Below are 22,248 nucleotides of genomic sequence, written 5' to 3'. Positions count from 1 at the left end.
ACTGTCTTTATTCAAATCCTGACTCCAGTGATTATTAGCTACATGACTGAGGCAAATGATTAACCCATGAATCCTAGATTTCTGCCTGTGCAAAAGAGAAAAAAAAATATCTATTGTGTCTTCCTTGCAGGGCTGCTATGTGAGATGACACATTTAGAATTTAGTCTTACAGAGAGTAGGTACAAAATATATACTTGTTGAATGCATTATTAATTTTTTAAAATAACTCAATGAAAAAAGACAATAAGTACAGAGAATCTTTCTTTTACCTAAAGTATGCATGTTCCATGTAGCATAAAATCCACCGTTTTGCACCGAATGGTCTGAATTGAAAATCACCACCAGTTGGTTAGAGCCAGACTGGATTGGACTGGGGCTTGAAGTTCCACAGTATTGTCCTATTATGGGCGATCCTGGAGAACCACCATTCCTGACAGTGACAGAGTCCCAAGCACAGGTGATATGGCTTTCAATATCAAAGTCACTAAATGTAAGCTGCAGAAGAGAAAAGCAATAATGAGGCACTCTTATCCTATATAATAAAAGGGTAATATGCAAATCGACCAAATGACAGAACTGCCAGTTGCTATGATGCGCACTGAACAGGGTGCAGATGCTCAATGCAGGAGCTGCCCCCTGGTGGTCAGTGTGCTCCCACAGGGGGAGTGCAGCTCAGCCACAAGCCGGGCTCACAGCTGGTGAGCACAGTGGTGGTGGTGGGAGTCTCTCCCACCTCCATGACAGTGCTAAGAATGTCCGACTGATGGCTTAGGCCCATGAGGAGCAGGCCTAAGCCATCAGTCGGACATCCCCCAAGGGCTCCCAGACTGCAAGAGGGTGCAGGTTGGGCTGAGGGACCCTCCCCTCCCCAAGTGCATGCATTTCATGCACCGGGCCTCTAGTTATTTTATAAGCAAATTGTGAGTTTATCTACCTAGAGTGGGATAAGGTCCTCCAAATCATTTTATTTTGTCTTAATTTATACATTTTAATATTTATGTCTCTTATTTAATTCTCCCCTGCCCTCCTCTCTTCTTCCTTATTGAAGTTTATCTTGAAAATTGTGAGAAGGAATATTTCTCTCCAAACTGGAGCACTAGGGGACCTCCTCAGTGCCCTGGGCAGGGATGGCAAGCATATCAAGAACATGAATACACTGCTCTCCAGATGCAGAATTATCTTCTACGGTATGTATACTCTGCAATGCTTGAAAATGAGAGTTCATCTTTCATTAATTGTAAACTTATAGATGTCAATGTATATACTCTAATGAGGGAATTTTAGGGAGAAAATGATCTGATTGCAAGATCAAAGCATAATATTTGCTTATTAAAAGAACTCTGTTCCCCACACAGGACATGATGTTGTAGTTCTAATGGTCTCGGGAGTAATTTACTCAGGCATCTGAACTCACAGTGATGGTGTCACCTTGTGGGACTTCCAACAACCAAGCACAGTGGGTCAAGCTGTCATATGAAGCTGGGTAGTTGGGGCTTGCGATCACTCCACTCTCACCTATTTGTATTCCACCGCAATCTGAAAGTAGATTTGTGACATTCTAAATAAGATAGGAAAAAAAATACTTGCAAATCCAAGGTAAAGTAATACTTAAAACTGTCATATTTTATGATTTAAAAATACAATAAATGAATACATACGTGAAATTGGATAAAAACAAAGTAAAACTGGGTTAAAGATTAGAAATACACAAAATGCCATATACAGAATCACATAGTGAAAACAGGCTCAAGTTTAGTATGAAGCAAAAAGAAGATAATCTGTATCATAAATGGAGAATAATTATATGTGTGTATAACCGAGAGTAAATGTACTAGAGACAAAGTAAATAACATTGCCTTTCTGGAAAAAACTAGGCCAGTGGAAAAAAATTAAGTTAGAAGAATATGATTAGTACCATAATTGAAGACTTTGTCACCTGATAATAAACATATATGTCTATAGTAAGCTTTCACAGTACACATTAGCATAGCAATTTGAAGAACAGATATACTTACAAAGCATAGTATGGTATGATGTTTTATACAAATAATACTGCTTCCTGAAGTCTGACTTCTTTATTTTAATTTAATAAAAAGATAAACTGACAAGATGGTTGATTGAGTAATCAATCTCACTCATCTCAATCAACCATTTGATTGTAACAAAAAAGATGTTAGATAAAATCATAACCAAAACATTTTGATTCATATCCAAACATATGGAAAGAAAGGAGATCTCCAAAATCAGCAAACAATAAGTGTATTCAAATTCTGAGGGGTAATCACAAACTGAAATTGTATTAGTCTGAGAGAATACAGAACCAAGCTATGGGCCACAGGGAGTGGGGTCTGAGATTCAGACAGCAAGGGAACACATGGCCTTGCACCTCCATAAAACCAAGGAATGGAATTGAGAGTTTTACGTCAAGTTGGGAATCTAAAAGAACTTCCATGTTAGTGAAAAGGAGCTAGAAAACTTTAATGGTCCAAAGAAGCAACAGGAGTCCTGCCTGTATTGGGTGAAATTTTCAGGCACTAAAATGAATGTCACAGATACAATCCAACACAAAACATTAGCAAATAATGTCCAGTAATATGTTCAAAACATACACCATGGCCATGTTAGATTTTTCTGGATTGGGTTTATCCTGGAAATCAAAGAATGGTTTAACAAGAGAAAAATCTTTCAATATAATTTATTACATTAACATATTAAAAGGGGAAAAATAGGACCATCTCAATAGATGCAGAAGAATTATTTGATAAAATCTTGTATCCATTCACAGAAAAAAAAAAAAGAGCAAACAACTTTTCATATACTAAGAATTTAAGGGACTTAATTTATTCTGATGAGGAGTACTTATTGAAAACCCAAGAACAACCAATATATTTAACAATGAAATATCATAGGCACTGACATTAAGGTAAAATAAAAGATGCTATCATCTCTTCCATTCATAATTATGATAATGGCTTAGCTAATGAAATAATATAAGAAGAAGAAATAAGGTATTGGGGCTGAAAATAAAGCACTATTATTTGCAGAAAATATGATGATTTACACAGAAAAATCAAAGATAATTATAGACAAAATACTAAAACTAATGAAAGTATAGCAAAATCTTTGGGCTAAAGATCAATATAAAAAAAATTCAAAATTCCTAGATATCAGCAACAACCAAACAGAAAATGTAATTTAGAATGTCTTATTGACATTGGCAACAAAACCAATAGCAACCTAGAAATAAATCTAACAAAATATATATGTGATCTTTATAGAAACTATTATACAAATTTTGTCTATTATTTTATTGCCAGAGTTTGAGAGCTTAATCAGAAGTCTTACCTGTAAAGAAATACTCTGCATGGAATCCAATATGTTCTACACGGTCATTAGTGACAAAGTGTATCCATACCTGAGAATAAGGTATAACCAATGGCACTGTAGATGCTACAGATCCACAAAGTCTCCATATCAGAGGCCCATCAGCATTACCTGAACAAAATATCACACCAAGTGCCATTATTTATATAGATTTTAAGTGAATTCAGTAAGAATCAATCATAACAAAATTTCAAGGTATTCATGACACATGTTTAAATTATTTAATAGCAGACATTTCAAAAATTTCTTTCCATCTTTATCAACTGCAAAAGAAAGAGTCCCTCCAGCAGGGTAAAAGTAAAAAATAAAATGTGTATTTTTGTATAGACTTCTTTCTCTAATATAGGTGCCATTTTATTCTAATTTATATTTTCATAATTATTTTAGCATATCTAAACAGAGATGGAACATTTTACTGCTTTCATTCTTTTTTCTAGTTGAAGTCAAGGATCCTTCTTTTTTCAGGGAGTAAGAAATATAAAACAACAATGACAAAATACATTATCAAGATAAAAGTGATAGGGTTCCAAAATGGCAGCCGGTGAAGTGGAAGCTACACTGACACTCTTCCAGGACCAAACTGGAATTACAACAAAAATACAGAAAAACTATTCTGAATAGTTAACTGAAGACTGGCTGGAGAGAACCCTGACAACCAAGGACAGAAAGTGGAGATCACATAGAGACTGGTCCTAGAAGAGGCAGGCAGGGGATCTTTTGAGAGAAGTGCCCAGGGAGCTGGCTCCACCAAGCAGGTGGGGAGCCCAGAGAGAGTGAAGACCTGTGAGCAAGTGCCTTTATTGGGGGTCATGGTGGAGAATGCAACAAAAGGGTGAAGGAATTCCCTGGTGCGTTTGAATATCACCAGGCCACAGTCAGGGGAGGGCAAGAAGGGGAGCTTGTGGCAGGGACTGGCCTTATCACTCTGGTTCACCTAGTCACCTAGGCAGGTTGTTCACAGCCTGTTTGTGGAGATGTTGAGGCATCAGGAAAATACGAAGTTTTTAAATTTGCAATAAGATTTTGTATAAAGTTCTGATGTGAACACAGTTTAAATTTCTCTTGGCTGAATACCTACAAGTGTGATCACTGTGTTATATAGTAATGTATTTTTAATTTTATAGAAAATGTTTTCTAAAGTGGACGCACCATTTCATTATTATCGGCGATGTATGACTATTCAGGTTGTTCTGTGTTCTCACTAGCATCTGGTATTGTTGTTATGTGTGTGTTTTTAAATTTTAACTTTCTAATGTCTTGTGATTTTAATTTGAATTTATCTAATGACTAATGTGGTTGAGCTTTTTTCCCTTTGCTGTTTGTATTTCTTCTTTGATAAAAATATCAATTCAATTATTTCACCCAGTGTTTTATTTGTTTTCTTATTGAGTTTGATATGATTAGCAAATATCTCCTCCTTATCCTTTCATTCTTTTAGTGTAATTCACAGAGCAAAAGCTTTGCTTTTGATGAAGTCCAATTTACCATTTTTAAAAAATGACATTAGTGTTGTAATTAAGAACACATTGCCTAACCAAGATTACAAAGAATTTTTCTTCTGGAAGTTTTGTAGTTTTAGATTTACATTTCAATTTATGATACATCTTAAGTGTTGTATATAATGTGAGGTATGGGTTGAAGTTCTCTTTCTCTTTCTGCATATAGAGGTCTATTTGAAACAGCAATTTTTCCCCATTGAATTGCCTTTGTGCTTTTGTCCAAATTCAAATGTCCTTATTTTTGTAGGTGAATCTGTGCTATTCTGTTACAGTGAACTCTATATCTAGACTTTTGCCAATACTATATTGTTTTTACAACGTAGCTTTACTGCTTTTATTCCTGTAGATTTATAGTAAGTTTTGAAATAAATTAGTATATGTTCTCTAATTTTGTGCTTTTTAAAAGTTGTTTTGGCTGTTTTAGTTGTCTTTCCATATAAATTTTTTAATTAGTTTGTAAATATCCCAAATTGCCTGAGATTTTTATTGGGATTATACTAAATCTAGAAATCAATGTGGTAAATGTTTCATGTGCCCTTGAGAAAAATGTGTATTTGATTGTGATTTGGTGAAGCATTCTGTAAAATGTCAGTCAGGTCATGTTGCTTGATAGTGTTACTAAAGTCTTCTATATCCTTAAAATCATTCAATCAATCAATAAGGTAAGTGCCTAACATTTCAATGATTTCTTCACTGAATTTAATAAACTAATATAAAAGGTATTAGTACTCAGACCAAGAACTATCATATTTGGAGCTGAGTATTTTATGAAGATTACTTTCCACAGTAATGTAATTAACATTTATAGTGCACCTGCAGCACTCATACTGATCTGCTCTGTTTTTTGAGTCAAACAACATCACTGATCTTATAAGTCAACAAAAGATAGTATTTTTCACTGTCTGTAAACTGAGTGAGTAGAGAGATTGCATTTAACTGCTTTATTTGATTCTATGAGCCAGTGGTTTTGAGCCAGGTGGCAGTGGTGAGGGTTTACCAGAATTATATGGAGAACATTCTCAAATTACAACATCCATTTCTCTCATAAGCCTTCTCTAGATTTGTCTATCTTAGAGAGCCCAGATGGTTCTTCTGCTGAAGTAGTTGGTCTATGACCATAGACTTTATCTAATTCTCCTTCTAGAAAATGCTATCTTCCATGTTTTAAAACCCATCATTGATTCCTAAAGTTGCCCAGAACATTGCCAACAGCAAACTACATTAGTTCTTGCTGCTTTCAGCCTATTTTTCTTTACATTTTGCAATAACATGGAACTTGGTGAACCTTGGACAAAATAGATGGTCTACAATGTTACTTTCCTTCTCTATTTGTTGTTTGTTTGTTTTTTAACCGAGAAAAGAATATCAGTAGATAATGTATGCCTTGACTATGGGAAAGAACTAAAATGTATTCATCTTTCATGAATGAAGATATTTAAACATCCTTAAGAGAATTATGGTTTACCAAGTATACCTCAATCCTTTTCTGTCATGAAATCAAAGACAAATTTGATTGCTCTGGGGATGATTCCTCAAATGACTTCCAGGTGCTTTTCCATCTGGTGTATTTCAAAACTTCTTTTGACTTCTAAGGCCTAAGTAGACTTCCACAGCTGCTTTTATGAATCCTGTAAGTTCAGTAAACCACTGACACTGACAATTTTATGTTCCAGTCTCTAAGGAAAGGAGTCTGGAGTACTGGGTTACAGTGAAGGGGCCACCTGAACGCATTACTAGTAAGAGAGCAAAGACAAACCAGAATCTCTCATCAGTTGAACCATACAGTCTGGTTATGAACATGGATTCATCTCTCTCACTGCTCATAGGGCATGTGTTCCTCAGTTGGGCACACACAGAATTATGGCTCTGCTGACCAACATTCTTTTGGACCCTATGTACGTATATTACAGCCATCTGGTTCCTTTCATCCTTGGTGGTCTCCAGGCATAAGAAGAATACTGTAGATAAATAGAAGAACAGGATCCTATTGAACTCACCCACTCGGAACTCTAGGACATCAAACTGACAGTCTTGGTGACTTTCTAGGTAAAAATTCTCAAAATGAATGTAAATGGATGAATTTCCCTGATTTGGATTGCTGAGAGTCCATTCACAGTTTAGGTTTCTTGAGTAATTGCTGACTCCATTATATCCAGGAGAAGTAAAGTTTCCTTCCGGGAAATTGGTAAGGGCCCCACCACACACTAAAGACACAAAAGGCAACAGAGAAGGTAGTAAAACTCATGCCATAACAGAAGACACAAACAATATAGGAACAATGAGTAACATAACAGCAGCAACATTTTTACTTTTTTTTCCCCCTAGGTGAAGTCAAGGCTGTGGGTAAAACGGCTGGCTTATGCATGCAGACTGTGGAAGAAGTTTCTGTGGGGTTTAGAACAAAATATGTGCAAAAATGAGCAGTTTCTTTATTTTCCTGTAGGAGAAGAATAAGTAGGTAGGGATTGGCTCTGCATCAATATCTCCTAATTTTGGGCCTACTGGTCATTAATATTTAATTTAGAGGAATATTGAAATATAACGGTGGTCCCAATGGCTTCTAATTAGCAATTCTCCACTTGATCCAATAATTTAATTGGATCAAACAGATAATATAACATTACAGTGCCAATAAATTGCCCCTTTAAATAGAAAATACAGACTTCATATATCAATAACTTAAAGTCTTTTAATATGTAGTTCAAATTTTTCTAAATTTAAAACCTCTTAGATAATAACACCAATAAAGAGAGTAGGAGGATATTTAGAATAGAAAGGCCAGACCTTGCTTAATTTTCAAACACTCTACGTCAAAGGTGAACCCCCCCCCCCCCATTCATTTATACTGGAAATGTGTATAAGGATGGATTGCTAAGAAACGGTAAACTATCTCTGTCTTCAATTAATGTAGATACTTTCTGGAAGGGAATTACCTTCTAAGAGGAAGATGGTCTCGTAGCACAAAAGAATAACACAGGACTGCAGGAATGAAAACCAGCTATAATCATGGAATTGAGCTAGTACCTCTTCTAACAGCATTTTTTAAAGTTTTAATTCGTAATGGCAGACTTCTTTCCAAAACCAAAGGAATTTCTATTTTTTAAATTTTTATCCATCATGGGCTTTCTATCTGGTTATGCATGTCTGTCTTATGTAGAAGATCCTAGCTGTCACTTTAATCACTAAAGTTAAAGTAGATGGCTCTGCTGCTGTGGGCAGTAGCTGCGGGGACATCTGTAAGCATATATATTTATAACACCCTGTATTACCTGCATCTTCACTGGATGTGTAGGAAGCACTGAAGCCTCCATATGGCCTGGACCCATCCGTGAAATAAGTGACTTTCATTGTATTTCCTGAAGATTTGATCTCATCACTTATATTCACACTGCTACATAGCTTCCCAAGCACGGGTGAGTTACTTCTAATGCCATTGAACACCTGTTAGAAAAACAATTTAACCTTTAGACACACAGTCCATCTTACTGAGTACTTTTTAGGAGGTTATATTCCCAGCCCAGACACACTTCCTTCTAAGGAAACCCTGTGCTAAAATGAATTACTTAACAATTCAGTCTCCTAGCCCAGTGCCACAAACCACTATGTTACCCAGAGCACATTTTGTGGCCTCAGGGTCATTTCATTAAATGAAAATACAGCAGCAATGCCCTCCTGCCATGTGGTGACAAGTGAAAAACTGCTGTACTCTTTGCAACAGGAAACTGTGCTCTAAATGTAAAGTAGATATGCCAACATGCTTACATCTCAGTTCACAGAGTTCACTGCTGGGCAGTTTTTCTTAACAATGCATCAGGACCTTTGATAATTAGAATGAAGGCTGAAGTTTTTGTCTCTGATGATGTAAAGTATATAAGTAATTTAAAAAGTCAATCTCATTATCAATTGTTCTTTCCTAATTACTAATGGATTCAAGCTTCCATTCTCTAACTAATTTGAATTTTTAAAAGTTGATTAGAGTTTCAGTAACTCCAAAATATTAAACAATAACTCTAGTTATGTTCATAGTTATAATAATTGGCAAAGTATGATTTAACATTCCTGGTTTTTACAGTTCAAGGACGATCCAGAAGTAACTACACAATAATTGAATGAGTGATGGTTTGACATTCCCTTTTTTTTTTTTTTTTTCAAAAGGATTTGAATGGCTCACAATTAGAAATAATGTGTCAGAGTATGACACTAAGAGCTCTGGAGAAAGAGAATGTATTCCATCACAAAACTATAAGCTTTTTTATTTATTATAATTGATTATTAAATTTAGCTCCTTCTTTCTTTCTTTCCTCTCTCCCTACCCCCTTTCTCCCTCCCCCTTTCTTCTTTCCTCCTTTTTTTTTCTCTTTCTCTCTGAGACATTCTCAAATAAATAAAGAGTGAGCAAAGGGCAGCCCACATCCCCTTGTTTGGAGTAGAGTGAAGAGCAAACAAAACAAACCTAAATCTATAAAAATATATTGCAAAGGAAAGGAATGTGGACATCATATTAAAAATTCAGAAATTAATTCTGAAGGTGTTTCTTTGTTGGAATTTTAACCTCCCCGGGAGATATGACCTATAGATATGACATCTGTAGTTTCCTCTAATTAAATAGTCATCTCCCCACTTGTCACCTCCCATGAAGCACACAAATGGACAGCCCCAGTCATGCACACAGAGCTTCCCATTAGGCGTTTATTATTAAATAGAAATGAACAGCCAAGGGTTACCAGACATTTAGGGAAACATCTGATGGCAAAGGCAGAGACAAATATATATAAATAGGAAACAGGAACTTAAAGGAAATTGACCACAAAAAGAGAAAAATACTTCAAAATTATGATTAATATATTCATATATTAATATTAATATATTGAACACATTTGATATTTTTAAATATGTAATATATTCAAAAACTAAGGATAAAGTAAGTACAATTCTAGGTATACACATTCTTAAAACTTTACCACTCATCTCCACTTCCTTAAGAAGCTGCAAGAGCATATGTCTGACTAAACAGAGAAACTTAACCAAAAAATGGAAATTCACATGTCATACAGCCAGGCCTCCAGCCTGGGAGAAAAAGGAAGGGACTTGGACGTTTGGTGAAGGGAAATCCCAACATGACAGCTGGCATCAGGCTTGCAGAATAAGGCTCAAGGAGGGATATTGCTAGAGAAAATGAAAAAAAATAATAGATGTACTTTATTATACAAGGTGGGGATCTATGTCTGGAGTGGAAAGTGTGTGGAAGAATTAGTGATAGATGCATAGAAAACCAAGAAAATGTACAAAGGGCACTACTGTATTATTACAAAAAACAAAAGCAAACGCTATCATAGTACACTACCTGGCTTCATTGCTAATGGTGTTTACACAATCATAATAATGTACACATTAAATAACAATTTTAACAAAATCTGAGATCTAAGTATTTTTGGAGGAAGTTGGGGGAGTATGTGAAATGTGCACACCACTGTGTGCATTTGTGGTGGTGGTAGGGGCTGGTTTGTGAAGAAAGCTAAATCCTCATCATCCATAGTAAGTAGATAATGTATAATACCCCAAAATAAAGAAGTAGCAGAATAGGAATATTATCCTATATAATAAAGAGGTAATATACAAATTGACTGTCATACCCTCACGGGATGGCTGCCTATGACCAGGACGGCAGGGCGGGGGAGGGGTGGTTAGTGAGGGATGACCAAACGACTGAACAAGCAGGCTGTGTGGGGCGACCAGGCTGGCAGGTGGGTTAGTAAGGGATGACCAAACAACTGAACAGCAGGCTGCATGGGGTGACCAGGCTGATGGCGGGGGGGAGGGCCTGAGGGGTGACCAGGCCAGCAGGGGGCGCAGTTGGGGGTGACCAGGCCAGCAGGGGGGGATAGTTGGGGGCGACCAGGCCGACAGAGGGGGGCAGTCAGGAGCGACCAGGCTGACAGGGAGGGGGCAGTTGGGGGTGACCTGGCCAGAAGCAGGGGGCAGTTAGGGGTGACCAGGCCAGCAGGGGGGACAGTTAGGGGCAATCAAGCTGGCATGTAGAGGCAGTGAGGGGCGATCAGGCCAGCAGGAGGGGGGGGGTGGATTGAGAGAGGGATGTCTGACTGATCGGGCCTAAACCAGCAGTCGGACATCCCCATGGGGTCCTAGATTGGAGAGGGTGCAGGCTGGGCTGAGGGGACTCCCCCCAGCCATGCACGAATTTCATGCACCAGGCCTCTAGATTTTAAATAATGACAGAGTTGAGAGTGGATGCCTTTGGCATATATTATTCAGAGATGGGGAAATGACAAAACATAATTCAGAATTTGTGGCTATCACTGTGAATTTTATTTTAATTATTTGAGTTCTAAAATTAGAATCATTCATATTATCTTTCCTGCAGGGCATGTGGATATTCTGTTGGTAAGATTCTTAATAATCATTATATTCAATTTGACCTCAACTATGAAAACCATTTCAAAGAAAAAAAAAAAACAGCATGCACACATCAAAATTTTAATGAATGTGTAGAATTCCAAGTATTTTGTATTTTTTTATTTTTCTGAACTCTCCTAATTTTGGTCAATAAGCATCCATTGTATTTGTAATCAGAAAAAAATTAATTAAAATTAGTATACAAATAAATTTATGTCACATGGTTATAATCCTATCTAATAAAAGGGTAATATGCAAATTAACTGTCACTGTCACAAAGGTGGCGGCACCCATAGCCACAAGATGGTGGCACCCAGTCCTCTCAGTGCCACTGGAGTCCTCTACTCTCGGGGGGATGGGGGGGGGGCGCGGCCGCTGAGAGCAAGCAGCATGAGCGGCCTGGCGGAATGCTTGCTTCGTCACCACAGCGATGAGGCAAGTGTTCCTCGCCCAGCCATGGATGGGCCTCTGGGCCGCGGAGAGCCTCTGGGCAGCAGGCGCAGAGCGGCCAGGCCCACAGAGAGCTACTGGTGCATGGATTCATGCGCAGGGCTACTAGTTACATAATATTATCCATTGCCAAGAAATTGCATTGAAATATGGTACTTTTTTTTCTTCAGATAGCAGAATTTGGCAAAATTTTAAGCTTGAATGTGATCATTTTGGGGTAATAAAAAGTGGTAGAAACATACAAAGATGTTTCATATTTTTGAAACTCACTATCCAACAGGAGACAATTAAATGGAAAACAAAAGTGGCTTGTTTTTAAAATGAATAATGATAGTACTTCTATTTATTCATTCAACAACTTTTGTCCTTCTTATGTGCCAGGCACTGGGCACTGGGCATTGAAGGAGGCCAAGTGCATGGCTAATGGAGCTCACATCCTAGTTGGGGGAGCAGACAATAAGCAGAAAGCAAATAAATGTGGAATATCAGCTGGTCTGAAGTGCTGTGCAAGCAATAATAGAGGGAAAGGAAGAGGCCATGATGAGGACTATTGAATATGGGGTGTTTGGGGTAGGCCTCATGGATCAAGTCATTTGAGCAGAGACCTCAATGAAGTGAAAAAATGAACTGGACAGCCATCTAGACAAAGGCAATAGTGCATGCGGAGTGGGTTGGGAGAGAGAGAGTGTGTGTGTGTGTGGAGGGGTGGTTCTTAGCATATTCAATGAACTGAAAAGAGGCCAATGAGCAAAAGGGAAAGGGAGCGTGAGATAAGGTGCAGAGGTAGGAAAGGAAGGGGCAAAAGTAATGTAAGGCCAGTGGGCTATTATAAGGATTTGGGATTTTCCATTAGAAGATTTTTAATGAGAGCAACATGAAATGATTTACATTTAAACCTATCACACTGGCTGCTGTATTGAGAATGCAGGGAGACAGGGTGGAAGTTATTAAGATAAATCTAAGCAAGTGGTGATAGTGGTAATAATAGATACGATGAAAAGTCGTTAGACGCTGGATCTTTTAAAAACATACAGCCAATGGTACTTGCTTATGGACGTAACCTAAGGTGTGAGAGAAAGGAATCCAAAACAGACATCAAGGTTTTTGACCTGAGCAATCAGGAGTTTGGAATTATTAATTACTGAGATAACAAAGCCTGAAGAAAGGACAAGTTGGGTAGGAAAATATACTTATATTAATCTATAATCCATACAGTACATGCATATAGATCTGTCATTTCACAATTAATAATCTCCTTTCACACTCATGAATCTTACTTTTGTTTTTTGCTAAAAATCTGAGGCTATATTTCAAAGCATTTGAGCTACATGGAGGACAAGCAGCCATGGCCCCTCAAAGGAGTCACTCAGTACCTCTGGCACAGAACTGTGTTATGCAGGAATACTCATCTGCTTAAAACTTGTGGTGGTGGGTTGTTCTGTGACTAGTCCCATTCAGCCATGTGTTACCAATAGGCTTAATTTCTCTGTTTACTCCATTTTGCCATATATAATGACCATTTGCTCTTAAAATTTATCCTACCAATGACCCTGATGTATTTTGTGATAACTAATAGCCTCTTAAAACAGCTTTTACATGCCCTAACCGGTTTGGCTCAGTGGATAGAGCATTGGCCTGCAGACTGAAGGGTCCCAGGTTCGATTCCGGTCAAGGGCATGTACCTTGGTTGCGGGCACATCCCCAGTAGGGAGTGTGCAAGAGGCAGCTGAATTGATGTTTCTCTCTCATTGATGTTTTTAACTCTCTATGCCTCTCCTTTCCTCTCTGTAAAAAATCAATAAAATATATATTTTTTAAAAAACAGCTTTTACAAATATTGTGGCAGTTTATTGAGATTTTGTCCTATCTAAAATATTTAGAGTTTGTCTGAGATACAGTTGTACAATGGGAATATTTCTGACCTAGTTTCCTGACTATGATTTATGAGACAATGAACTCCTTAACCAATGGAATATAATATCCCTGACTGTGCGGGACACTTACTGTCACACGCTCACTATTGCAGGATGGATGAGCTTCCAGCCTCAGGTTGTTAAAAATTAGTGTGACCTGCTTTCCTTCCTGCACAGTGATTCTCCACTCACAGATCCGGCCATGAGGATTTGGGTTAGGGTAGTTGGGAGAAGTAAATGTTCCAGTAGGGCCCTGTAGATCTCCACCGCATGCTGAAGGGGGAAGAAAAAAGGATTTCCAATGAAACCAAAATGACCCTTTCTATAAAGAATATCCTCAAAATTAAAGTGTTTTTTTCCCATTCTCATATTAGACAAAATTATTGCCTTATTTATGTGGATCCTGAGAAAGAAGTTACCTACTAAGAAGAGGTCGTTGTGGCTAACTGGGCTTAAATATAAAAAAACAAAGCCCAGCAGCCACTTCTACACAGGGAACTCTCATGAAAACTGCACTTCAGGGAGAAGCTCACACTGAACTGCTGGCCTGCACTGTGTTTCTGCCATCTGAGCCAGCCCTTATAAAGGAGTTCCTGGAATCCTATTTCAACCTATAGGACTCAGGCTTTCCCCATCCAATCATAGCTGCCCAGTTCTATCTCCATCAGCTTCTTTACCAACCAATCAGAGCAGCTCCATTCTGACCAATCAAACTGTGAAGATTAGGAGTCCTCATTTGCATGAGGATGGGCCAATCAGGGACCAGGATTGGGGACTTCTGTCTATTTAAATCAGCTTCTCTCCTCTCTAGGACCACAGTTACCCTTTTTATCTAAGAGTGAGTTTCCCTGACTGGAGCTGAAACACCAAAGATGTCACAACAGTGTACAATGGAGCAGACCAGCACAGGGTGGAGAAATCCAGCCAGGAGCAGAGCAGAGATGTCTCCCTAGAGAGGGGGTTGGCCCCAGGGCTGCCTAATCCCAGAGTTGCCTCATAGCCATGCTGTTTTCACACTGTGCTGTATCACAATTGAGCTGTTTTGTACTCAATAAAGTTTCCTCTTCACTGCACCCCAAATTGAGGATTCCTGCTGGCATTAAATTGGCACCAATGACCACTAATGACATAACTATATGTATGCAAGGACTTACACAAAACATTTGTATTCACTTCCTATTAATATTTAACCTTTGTTTCCATGGATGATAGTTCACAGCATTTTACCATCATGGCCCAAGAAATATGGTAACTGAATGAAAAATCAATACATTCAAATATATGATGTGTAAGATAAATGGCAACCAGTCAGGGCAATGGCATCTCAGCACAATAAATGTAGTAATTTTAGAGTCAGGAAAATCAGTGAGCTAAAGTACTTATCCTCTTTTTTTTTCCAGACAAGATCTTTATTTTACTTGAGTTTGTCAGGGAATTTGGAATGCAAATTCTGAGTAGGACTAATAGGCTGGCTTCCTTAAAATGAGTAATGTAGTACATCCCCTTATGTATCTCCTAGAGCTAGTTCCCTTCTTTTGTAGCATTGTTCACAGGTGTGGTTTTCAACTGTCAGTGTGACTGTTGGATTGACATCTGCCTCTCCACTACTCTGTAAGGTCCAAGAAGACAGGAGTCAGGTTTTTAGTTGTTTTTTTTTTTTTTTTTTTGGGGGGGGGTTGTGCAACTGCTATAACATCTGTGCCTAGCATAATGTCTATCCAGTGTAGGTGCTCAATAATATATATATATATACACATTTACATAAACCCATGAACTTACCTTCCTGACTGGATTCAAACCGTAGTCTGAATCCTGAGGCAGTAAGAGAGTCATCTGTGACAAACCGGACCAAAGCAACATTGCTAGAAGTGTCCACGCTGTCAGGAAGGATGTTTCCACAGTATCTGCCCAGTAAATTTCCTGTGAGAGTCAAATAAGTAAGTATGTATATGTCCAGGTAAGTGATTTTATTTAACCTCTACTGGAGGTGTTCTGCACATATGAAGAAAACAATAAAATATAAGGCCCTATCCATGAAGAAATGATAACTTCTGTCAAGAAAAGCAGGACAAATATGAATAAAAATCAATACATTCAAATATATGACGTGTAAGATAAATAGCAACCAGTCAGGGCAATGGCATCTCAGCACAGTGAGGAAGGCTAGCTCATTTGGTTAAAGAAATGGTCGGAATAAATAGGGTGACATGTGTTCAGCTCATATTATTTTCAGGCTACATCACCCTTTCTTCTCCTTACTCCATACAATGTCCCTCAAATATCTACATATGGCCCCGGAAGAATATGCTCTCTCCGTGGTCTCCAGGGTAAGCTATAGGATGACACCTGCGGTTCAGGACACCCATTGTTTATGGGTGCGTGGAGGGAGAGAGAGGCTGGCACTTCCCACATCTGATTGAGCTGCACTTCTTTGCCAAGTTTTGCCTTCCTTGGAAGTGAGGAAACTTCAGAGGCTAAATGAGTACATGTGAAAATAAACACCTCTCTCCCCACCCCCCCCCCAATAAAAGATAGCAGGAGTATTTTACTGACCAGAGGTATGGTTTTCCCAGATCTCAACAAAGTCTTTTTCACAGCCAGAGGAATTCTGAAGGTTAAAGTCTTCAAAATGGATGGTGAGATAGTGTCCCGAGGGACCCCTGAGATGCCACTCACACAATAAATTATCTGAATATGCAAGTGTTGGATATCCGATGCTTTGGATGATACCACTTTGCCCTGTCAATGTTCCCCCACACTGGGCTGAAAAAAAAAAAGAGCAATATTCTATTATAGTTTTTTTTACAATTTCACCAGAACATTTGAAAACTTTTATATACCAAGTGAACATGAATTGAAGTTTTAAAAATTCTGAAAGCCCTGGCCAGTTTGGCTCAGTGGATAGAGCAGCGGCCTGCAGACTGGAGGGTCCCAAGTTCGATTCCAGTCAAGCGCATGTACCTTGGTTGCAGGCACATCCCCAGTAGGAGGTGTGCAGGAAGCAACTGATCAATATTTCTCTCTCATCAATATTTCTAACTCTCTATCCCTCTCCCTTCCTCTCTGTAAAAAGTCAATAAAATATATTTTAAAAAATAAACTAAAATAAAATAAAATAAAAATTCTGAAAATCTTGGTTAGTGCTCCCTTATTATTGGAAATCTACTATTGATGTACAGAGAAATGAGAGCAGATGTTCAATCCAATAATGGGAAATGAAAGACTGAAAGACTTGAAGGGTATATTCTGTAATATCTCTTTAATTCTCTTGGGGGTGCCATGTAAAAGGTATCAGATGCAATAACATTTCATTTCAAGAACCAACTGATGGATTGATAGGGCCTGCCCAGTACCCTGTGTTGGATTCTGAAGACTGAGTCCAATTTCAGCTGGGAAGGGTGCTGTGGTTCCTTTTGATGCTGACCATTTCTAGTTTAACTATCAAATACACATTTTACTGCAGTAACTGGTACCTCAAGGCCTTGAAAATTACTATTCAATTATTTTTCATTAGCCAGGAATGATAGATTGAGTTATATACAATTTGCATCAGCTATGAAACAACCTACGGTATAGGTTAAATGTTGTTACAACTGGGCTTTCCAAGTGTTGTATGCATCAAATATGTCTGGTTAGTGTCCAGGACATATTATAGTGAATTTTTTAAGTAAGGAAATCAAAACACTGAAGAGCTCTTTGCTTTTTGTCTACTGACTGATTTGGCACTAGAGGCTTAGGGGGGAAATCAACTCAATTATCTATTAATGATGAGGAGTTCAAAATCACTATTTTAAATATAGTTAATGTTTACTAAAGAGTTTTGCTACTTAAAATAATAAATATTCCATGATAATAGGAAGAAAGAAGAATTTGATTTAACTAATGTGTTTCTCATAAACAAGTTAGGACACAATACAAAATATCAAATTTATAAAAGTGTTTTAAAATGGAAATCAAAGTAAAAACTAAAATTAATGACTTGCAGTGTTAAACATTTATATTCCTTACTTATTTCTATCATTAAAATAATTATTAAAATTAGGCAGATGGAAAAACTTCTTTTATAATTGTATATGTTTTTTTGTTTTAATGTATTTATTCTAGAACTACTTTCTTATTGAATATAAAAAATGTTACCTATAGAATACTTGGCCTTGAATCCCACATGAGTGGAGCTGTTGTCAGACCGGAATCTCAAATATATCACCTCTCCTGAGGACAACTGACTTCTGGGCAAAGAGGTACCACAAAACTTGGAAATTATTGGTGCATTTGAATCAGCTCCATCTCGCAACTCAAGATAATTGGACGTACAGCTAAAGTGAAAGGAAATTCTGTTTAATATATGAAGACAATTGCTTTGACATATTTTGCTAGAAAAAGATTTCACCCACTTTTTCCAAGGGCATTATTAAGTTAGCTTTTCTGGAACAGAAGACACTGCAACAGTCAATTTAAGTGTCATGTCACTTCAGAATACTCTATAATATTCTTCCTAACCATGACATACAATTTAGTTAGAAGGTGAAAAAAAATAAAATAAAAAAAGGAGGGGGTTTTACATGTACCACACTGAAGAATATTCATTTTCCTTCCATATTCTGCATTAGTTTTATAAGTTTAAAAGTCATTCTCAAATTACCCCCTAGGAATTTAAAAAACATACAAGTATTTTATTTCACATGATGATTCAATGCATTTCATATGACAAAGATGAACTCTCTCTTGACAGCTCTGTGACCCAGGCTAATGGACAGTCTGAGCTGGAATTTTCTATGTCCATAAAAGGGGTCAAGTATTTACCCAGTGTTTCTGAGTCAATCAGCCAATTAATGCTCACTGAGTGGGAGAGTGGCCTTGCATAAGGTGCCCAAAAATGGTAAACAAAAGTTCTTGTAACTAAGTTTTGTACCAGACACATATTCATGTATGCACACTTTTGTTAAATGAGAAAAAATACAATTTTTTTTTTTGCCTATTCCCTTTGTGTTCAACATAGTAAGACTTACTTTCTGGTGTGTTATCTTTCAGAATTCTTATTAAATAGAAATTAGAAATTGTATTGTACTTGCTTTAGTCCTGTTTCTGAAACTGGTGACCTCTGATGTCACATAACACAAATTTCCATTTGTTAAACAGATATTTTATCATTTATGACACTCAGTGTGAGGCTGGGCAAATAAATCCTCATCTAGCAGAGACACTACACGTTTCCGGTGAGAGGAAAAGCAGATCACATAAATCTCAAACAGCCATCCTCAGTGTCTCTTGGAGGATATGCATGGGGTCATGAGGGACAATATCTGTAAACGATCTGCTCAGCAGACAGGAGAGTGTCTGGCAGGCAACATTTTCAGCCTGGAGGCATTAAGCACCTGCCTTCTGCATCCCTAGATTTCCTGAGCAGTGTTTGTGGCTAAGAAATGAAGAAGGAAATTGTACTGAGACATGACAGCTAAATAAAAAATACCAACTCTGGTAAGGAGAAAAATTAAATGGAGGTGACCTACTTGGGAGTTACTTCAATATTGAATTGATCTTCAAACTGTAGCCTTATGAGCTTTCCAGGAGGAGCAGCTATGAGCCAAATGCAATCAGCGTGCTGGGGATAACTGTCCGGGTAGTTGGGCGAGGTCACATAGCCAACAGAATCCACATCATGGATGTAGATGTTACCCCCACAGGCTGTCAGGAAACACAGTTAAATCAATCTACAGTCTGGAGAAAGAGCACGGAATCAACTGCCATGAACATTTAAAAAAAATGATCTTTATCTGTATTTCCAATCTCAATTTTCTTTCGTCTGAAATTATTCTTATTTACTTTTTAAGCAAATAAATTCTGAATTTGCTATCAAGGAAGCTAACAAGTGTGTCACTTTTTAATTTGCCAAACCATTTATTCTCTCTGGAAGTTGCATTTTTCCTTAAAGCCAACACAACGATATGGTGCACAGGACAAGCAGCAGGACATAATGGGAGCACTACCATAGACCACCACTTAAATAAGCATGTGAATGCACTAGTACTAATAACTGCCCACTGGCTGTTCAGTTCAGTAGAATGATGCAGCGCCGTGATCTTAATGTGTTTAAAAGACTTAGCAGGTATATATTTACACAACTCTGTGGGCAATCATTCATTATGTTGCTTCAGGTTTTAGATGCATTTTTGCAAGAGGAAAAATTAGTTTTTAAACTTTTTTAAAAGACCAAAGTATTATGTAAAAAATACTTTCATTTTATCAACAGATATCTTTGGCACTCTTAGCAAACAAACCAAGCAATAAACTGGCTAAATTGGGTACTAACCATACCAATGAAATTAACCTGTCCAATACCTTAGCCTTACAGATACCAGATCTACTAAATTTTATTGATATTTATTTCCACTGTCATTAAGCCACATCTGGTCATTTCCTGAATTTTGTCATTACCCAGAACTCCTTCGTCTCTGAAACCTTAAAATATAAATTTCTTTGCTTTTAACTCCCTTGCTTCTGGTGTTCCTTTCAGAATTCTTACAAAATCTCAATTTTATAGTTGTATTCTATTCAAACCACTCATCGAAATTTCTGCCACTCCAACTGCATGTTCTCCAATCTCAACACTGAGAAGCAATCCTCCCATGTTTTATGTAAATTGCAACAGTTATTTAAAACTTGATTTATGCCCTTAATCCCTTCATTCTCGCCATTTCCTTTCTAGTCTCAGCCCCTGACTTGGAGTTCTCCTTCAGCAAGAAAGTGGAAGTCAGATGAGATGGCTCTCCATTTGCAATCCTTTCGTTTTTTACCATCCTTAATAAATTCATCTGTTTCTCCACCCCTCTTCACTTCCCCTTGCACACTGCCTTCCTGTATATCTGGGTTGGGCTCCCATTCCTCAGGGACCTTGCCCTATTCAATCCCTTCACTTATGCTTTTAATCTGTCTCTCTCCTCCTTGCTCCTTTGATCTTTCCATATATCACAAGCTCAAGTAATTTACAGTCACTTTACTTCCTCACCACCCTCTTTTTTATCTTCTTCAGCCTCCCTTCACTTTTCAACCCTATGAAAGCACTTTTGTCCGGGTCCACACTCGCCTCACAGTTGTGTACCCAAAGGTCTTTTTAAATCTTCATTCTGTATCCACAGTATTTAACATGTTTGGCCACATCTTCCCTTTTTATATTTTGTCTCTTAGCTTCCTGGACACGAAGTTCTCCTCTCCTTGTTTTATCCCTCTCGCCATTCCTCCTTTGGTCCTTGAGTGCCTTTTTCTAGGTCTTCCCTGGCATTGCTGGAGATCCCCAGGAATCCCTCTGTAGGCCTTTCATCTTCTCAATCTAAATACCTTTCTGATTGTCATTCATCCTCATGACTTAAACTACAACCAGCCTGCTAATGATTCAGATATTTCTAAATTCAATCCAGATCCCTGTTCCCACCTTTAGACCTCTGTTCCAACAGCCTATTGGACATCTCCAATGGATGTATTTCAGAGATTTCACACTGACCATGTCCTAAATGGACCTTATTATCTACTCACCATCTAGAGGTCCATGTGAGTTAATGACAGCATCATCTTCTTTTCTAATTGAGTCCATCTTCACTACCTTATTTTTTCCTTAATACTTTTTACCATATGACATACTGTATTGCCGGGAACTAATTCCAGCATGTAATAATTACTAGAGTTTCACCAAAAGGTTGGTGAAACTTGGGCGGCTCAACAAGGGTGAGCCACATATGTAATTGCCTGTTGGAAATGGCTAAACGGCACTTCCCCCAAACTCGAATCTGATAATTGTTAGCTGCCAGACAGCTCAGGGCATTTTATTGCCTCCTGTTGGCCAAACACCTGAACAGCTGTAGGCTATTCCCCAAACTGACAATGCTTCTGTACCCTTTGATACATTGCCCTTTGAAGTATATATTTCCACCTTGCCTTAGGACAAATTGTGTTAAATAAATACCACGGGGTCCTTAGACAAGAGAGTCTTTAGTTCCTTCAGCTGAAGCTCCTCTGATCCCCAATGCCTATCAAAGTTATCTTTCGTCCTTGGACTCCTTCTTGAATCTACTCGCAGCCCCTTTTTCCAGAATGCTGAACCCTTTGTAAGGCTGGGAAAAGAACAGTATATTTTATTTGTTATTTGTGTTTTAACACTAAAATTAAGCTCCTGAAGACATAAATTTATTTGTTTACTGCTATATCTCCAGGACCTAGTATAGTGTCTGTCACATAGCAAGTTCTTAATAAATAAATTTGTGAAATAAAAGTATCCACCCAGCCAGAAACCTATGGGCCATCTGTGGTGCTTCCCATCCCTTCCCTCCTCTCCCACATCCAGCTGACCTCGAAATCCACTCAAACCCATATTTATAATATCTCTCAATATGCCTTCCCTTCTACATTCTTGCTGACATTGCTTTAGTTTAGGGCTTAATCCTTTTTTGCTGAATTACTCTTTCATCTGGTCTCTCTACCTTAGTCTTCCTCCTTTCAATGTGTTTTCAGTGCTGCAGCCACACTGATGTTTCTAAACTGATCATGCCACTCATGCTTTGGATGAAGATCTTCCAAGGGCTTCCCATTGCCTTTCA

At 38.0% G+C, this 22,248-nt stretch overlaps 1 protein-coding gene across 1 annotated transcript in view; it reads right to left on the bottom strand.

Moving 5' to 3' along the window:
- Positions 1–22,248, bottom strand: part of CUBN (cubilin) — a gene marked incomplete at its 5' end in the record, with an annotated part of 316,681 nt that overhangs the window by 72,412 nt on the left and 222,021 nt on the right. Inside the window, 10 exons of the mRNA XM_080671851.1 lie at positions 270–495; positions 1,415–1,536; positions 3,346–3,495; positions 6,881–7,087; positions 8,153–8,324; positions 13,752–13,933; positions 15,440–15,580; positions 16,214–16,423; positions 17,798–17,976; positions 19,171–19,345. Of these exons, the coding sequence (XP_080527977.1) occupies positions 270–495; positions 1,415–1,536; positions 3,346–3,495; positions 6,881–7,087; positions 8,153–8,324; positions 13,752–13,933; positions 15,440–15,580; positions 16,214–16,423; positions 17,798–17,976; positions 19,171–19,345 (1,764 nt within the window). The remainder of the gene's footprint in view (positions 1–269; positions 496–1,414; positions 1,537–3,345; positions 3,496–6,880; positions 7,088–8,152; positions 8,325–13,751; positions 13,934–15,439; positions 15,581–16,213; positions 16,424–17,797; positions 17,977–19,170; positions 19,346–22,248) is intronic.

The sequence above is a fragment of the Plecotus auritus genome, assembly GCF_963455305.1.
Source record: "Plecotus auritus genome assembly, chromosome: 1".
NCBI lineage: Eukaryota > Metazoa > Chordata > Mammalia > Chiroptera > Vespertilionidae > Plecotus > Plecotus auritus.
The sequence above is the reverse complement of the archived record's forward strand: the minus strand, read 5'-3'. Positions and strand labels throughout refer to the sequence as shown.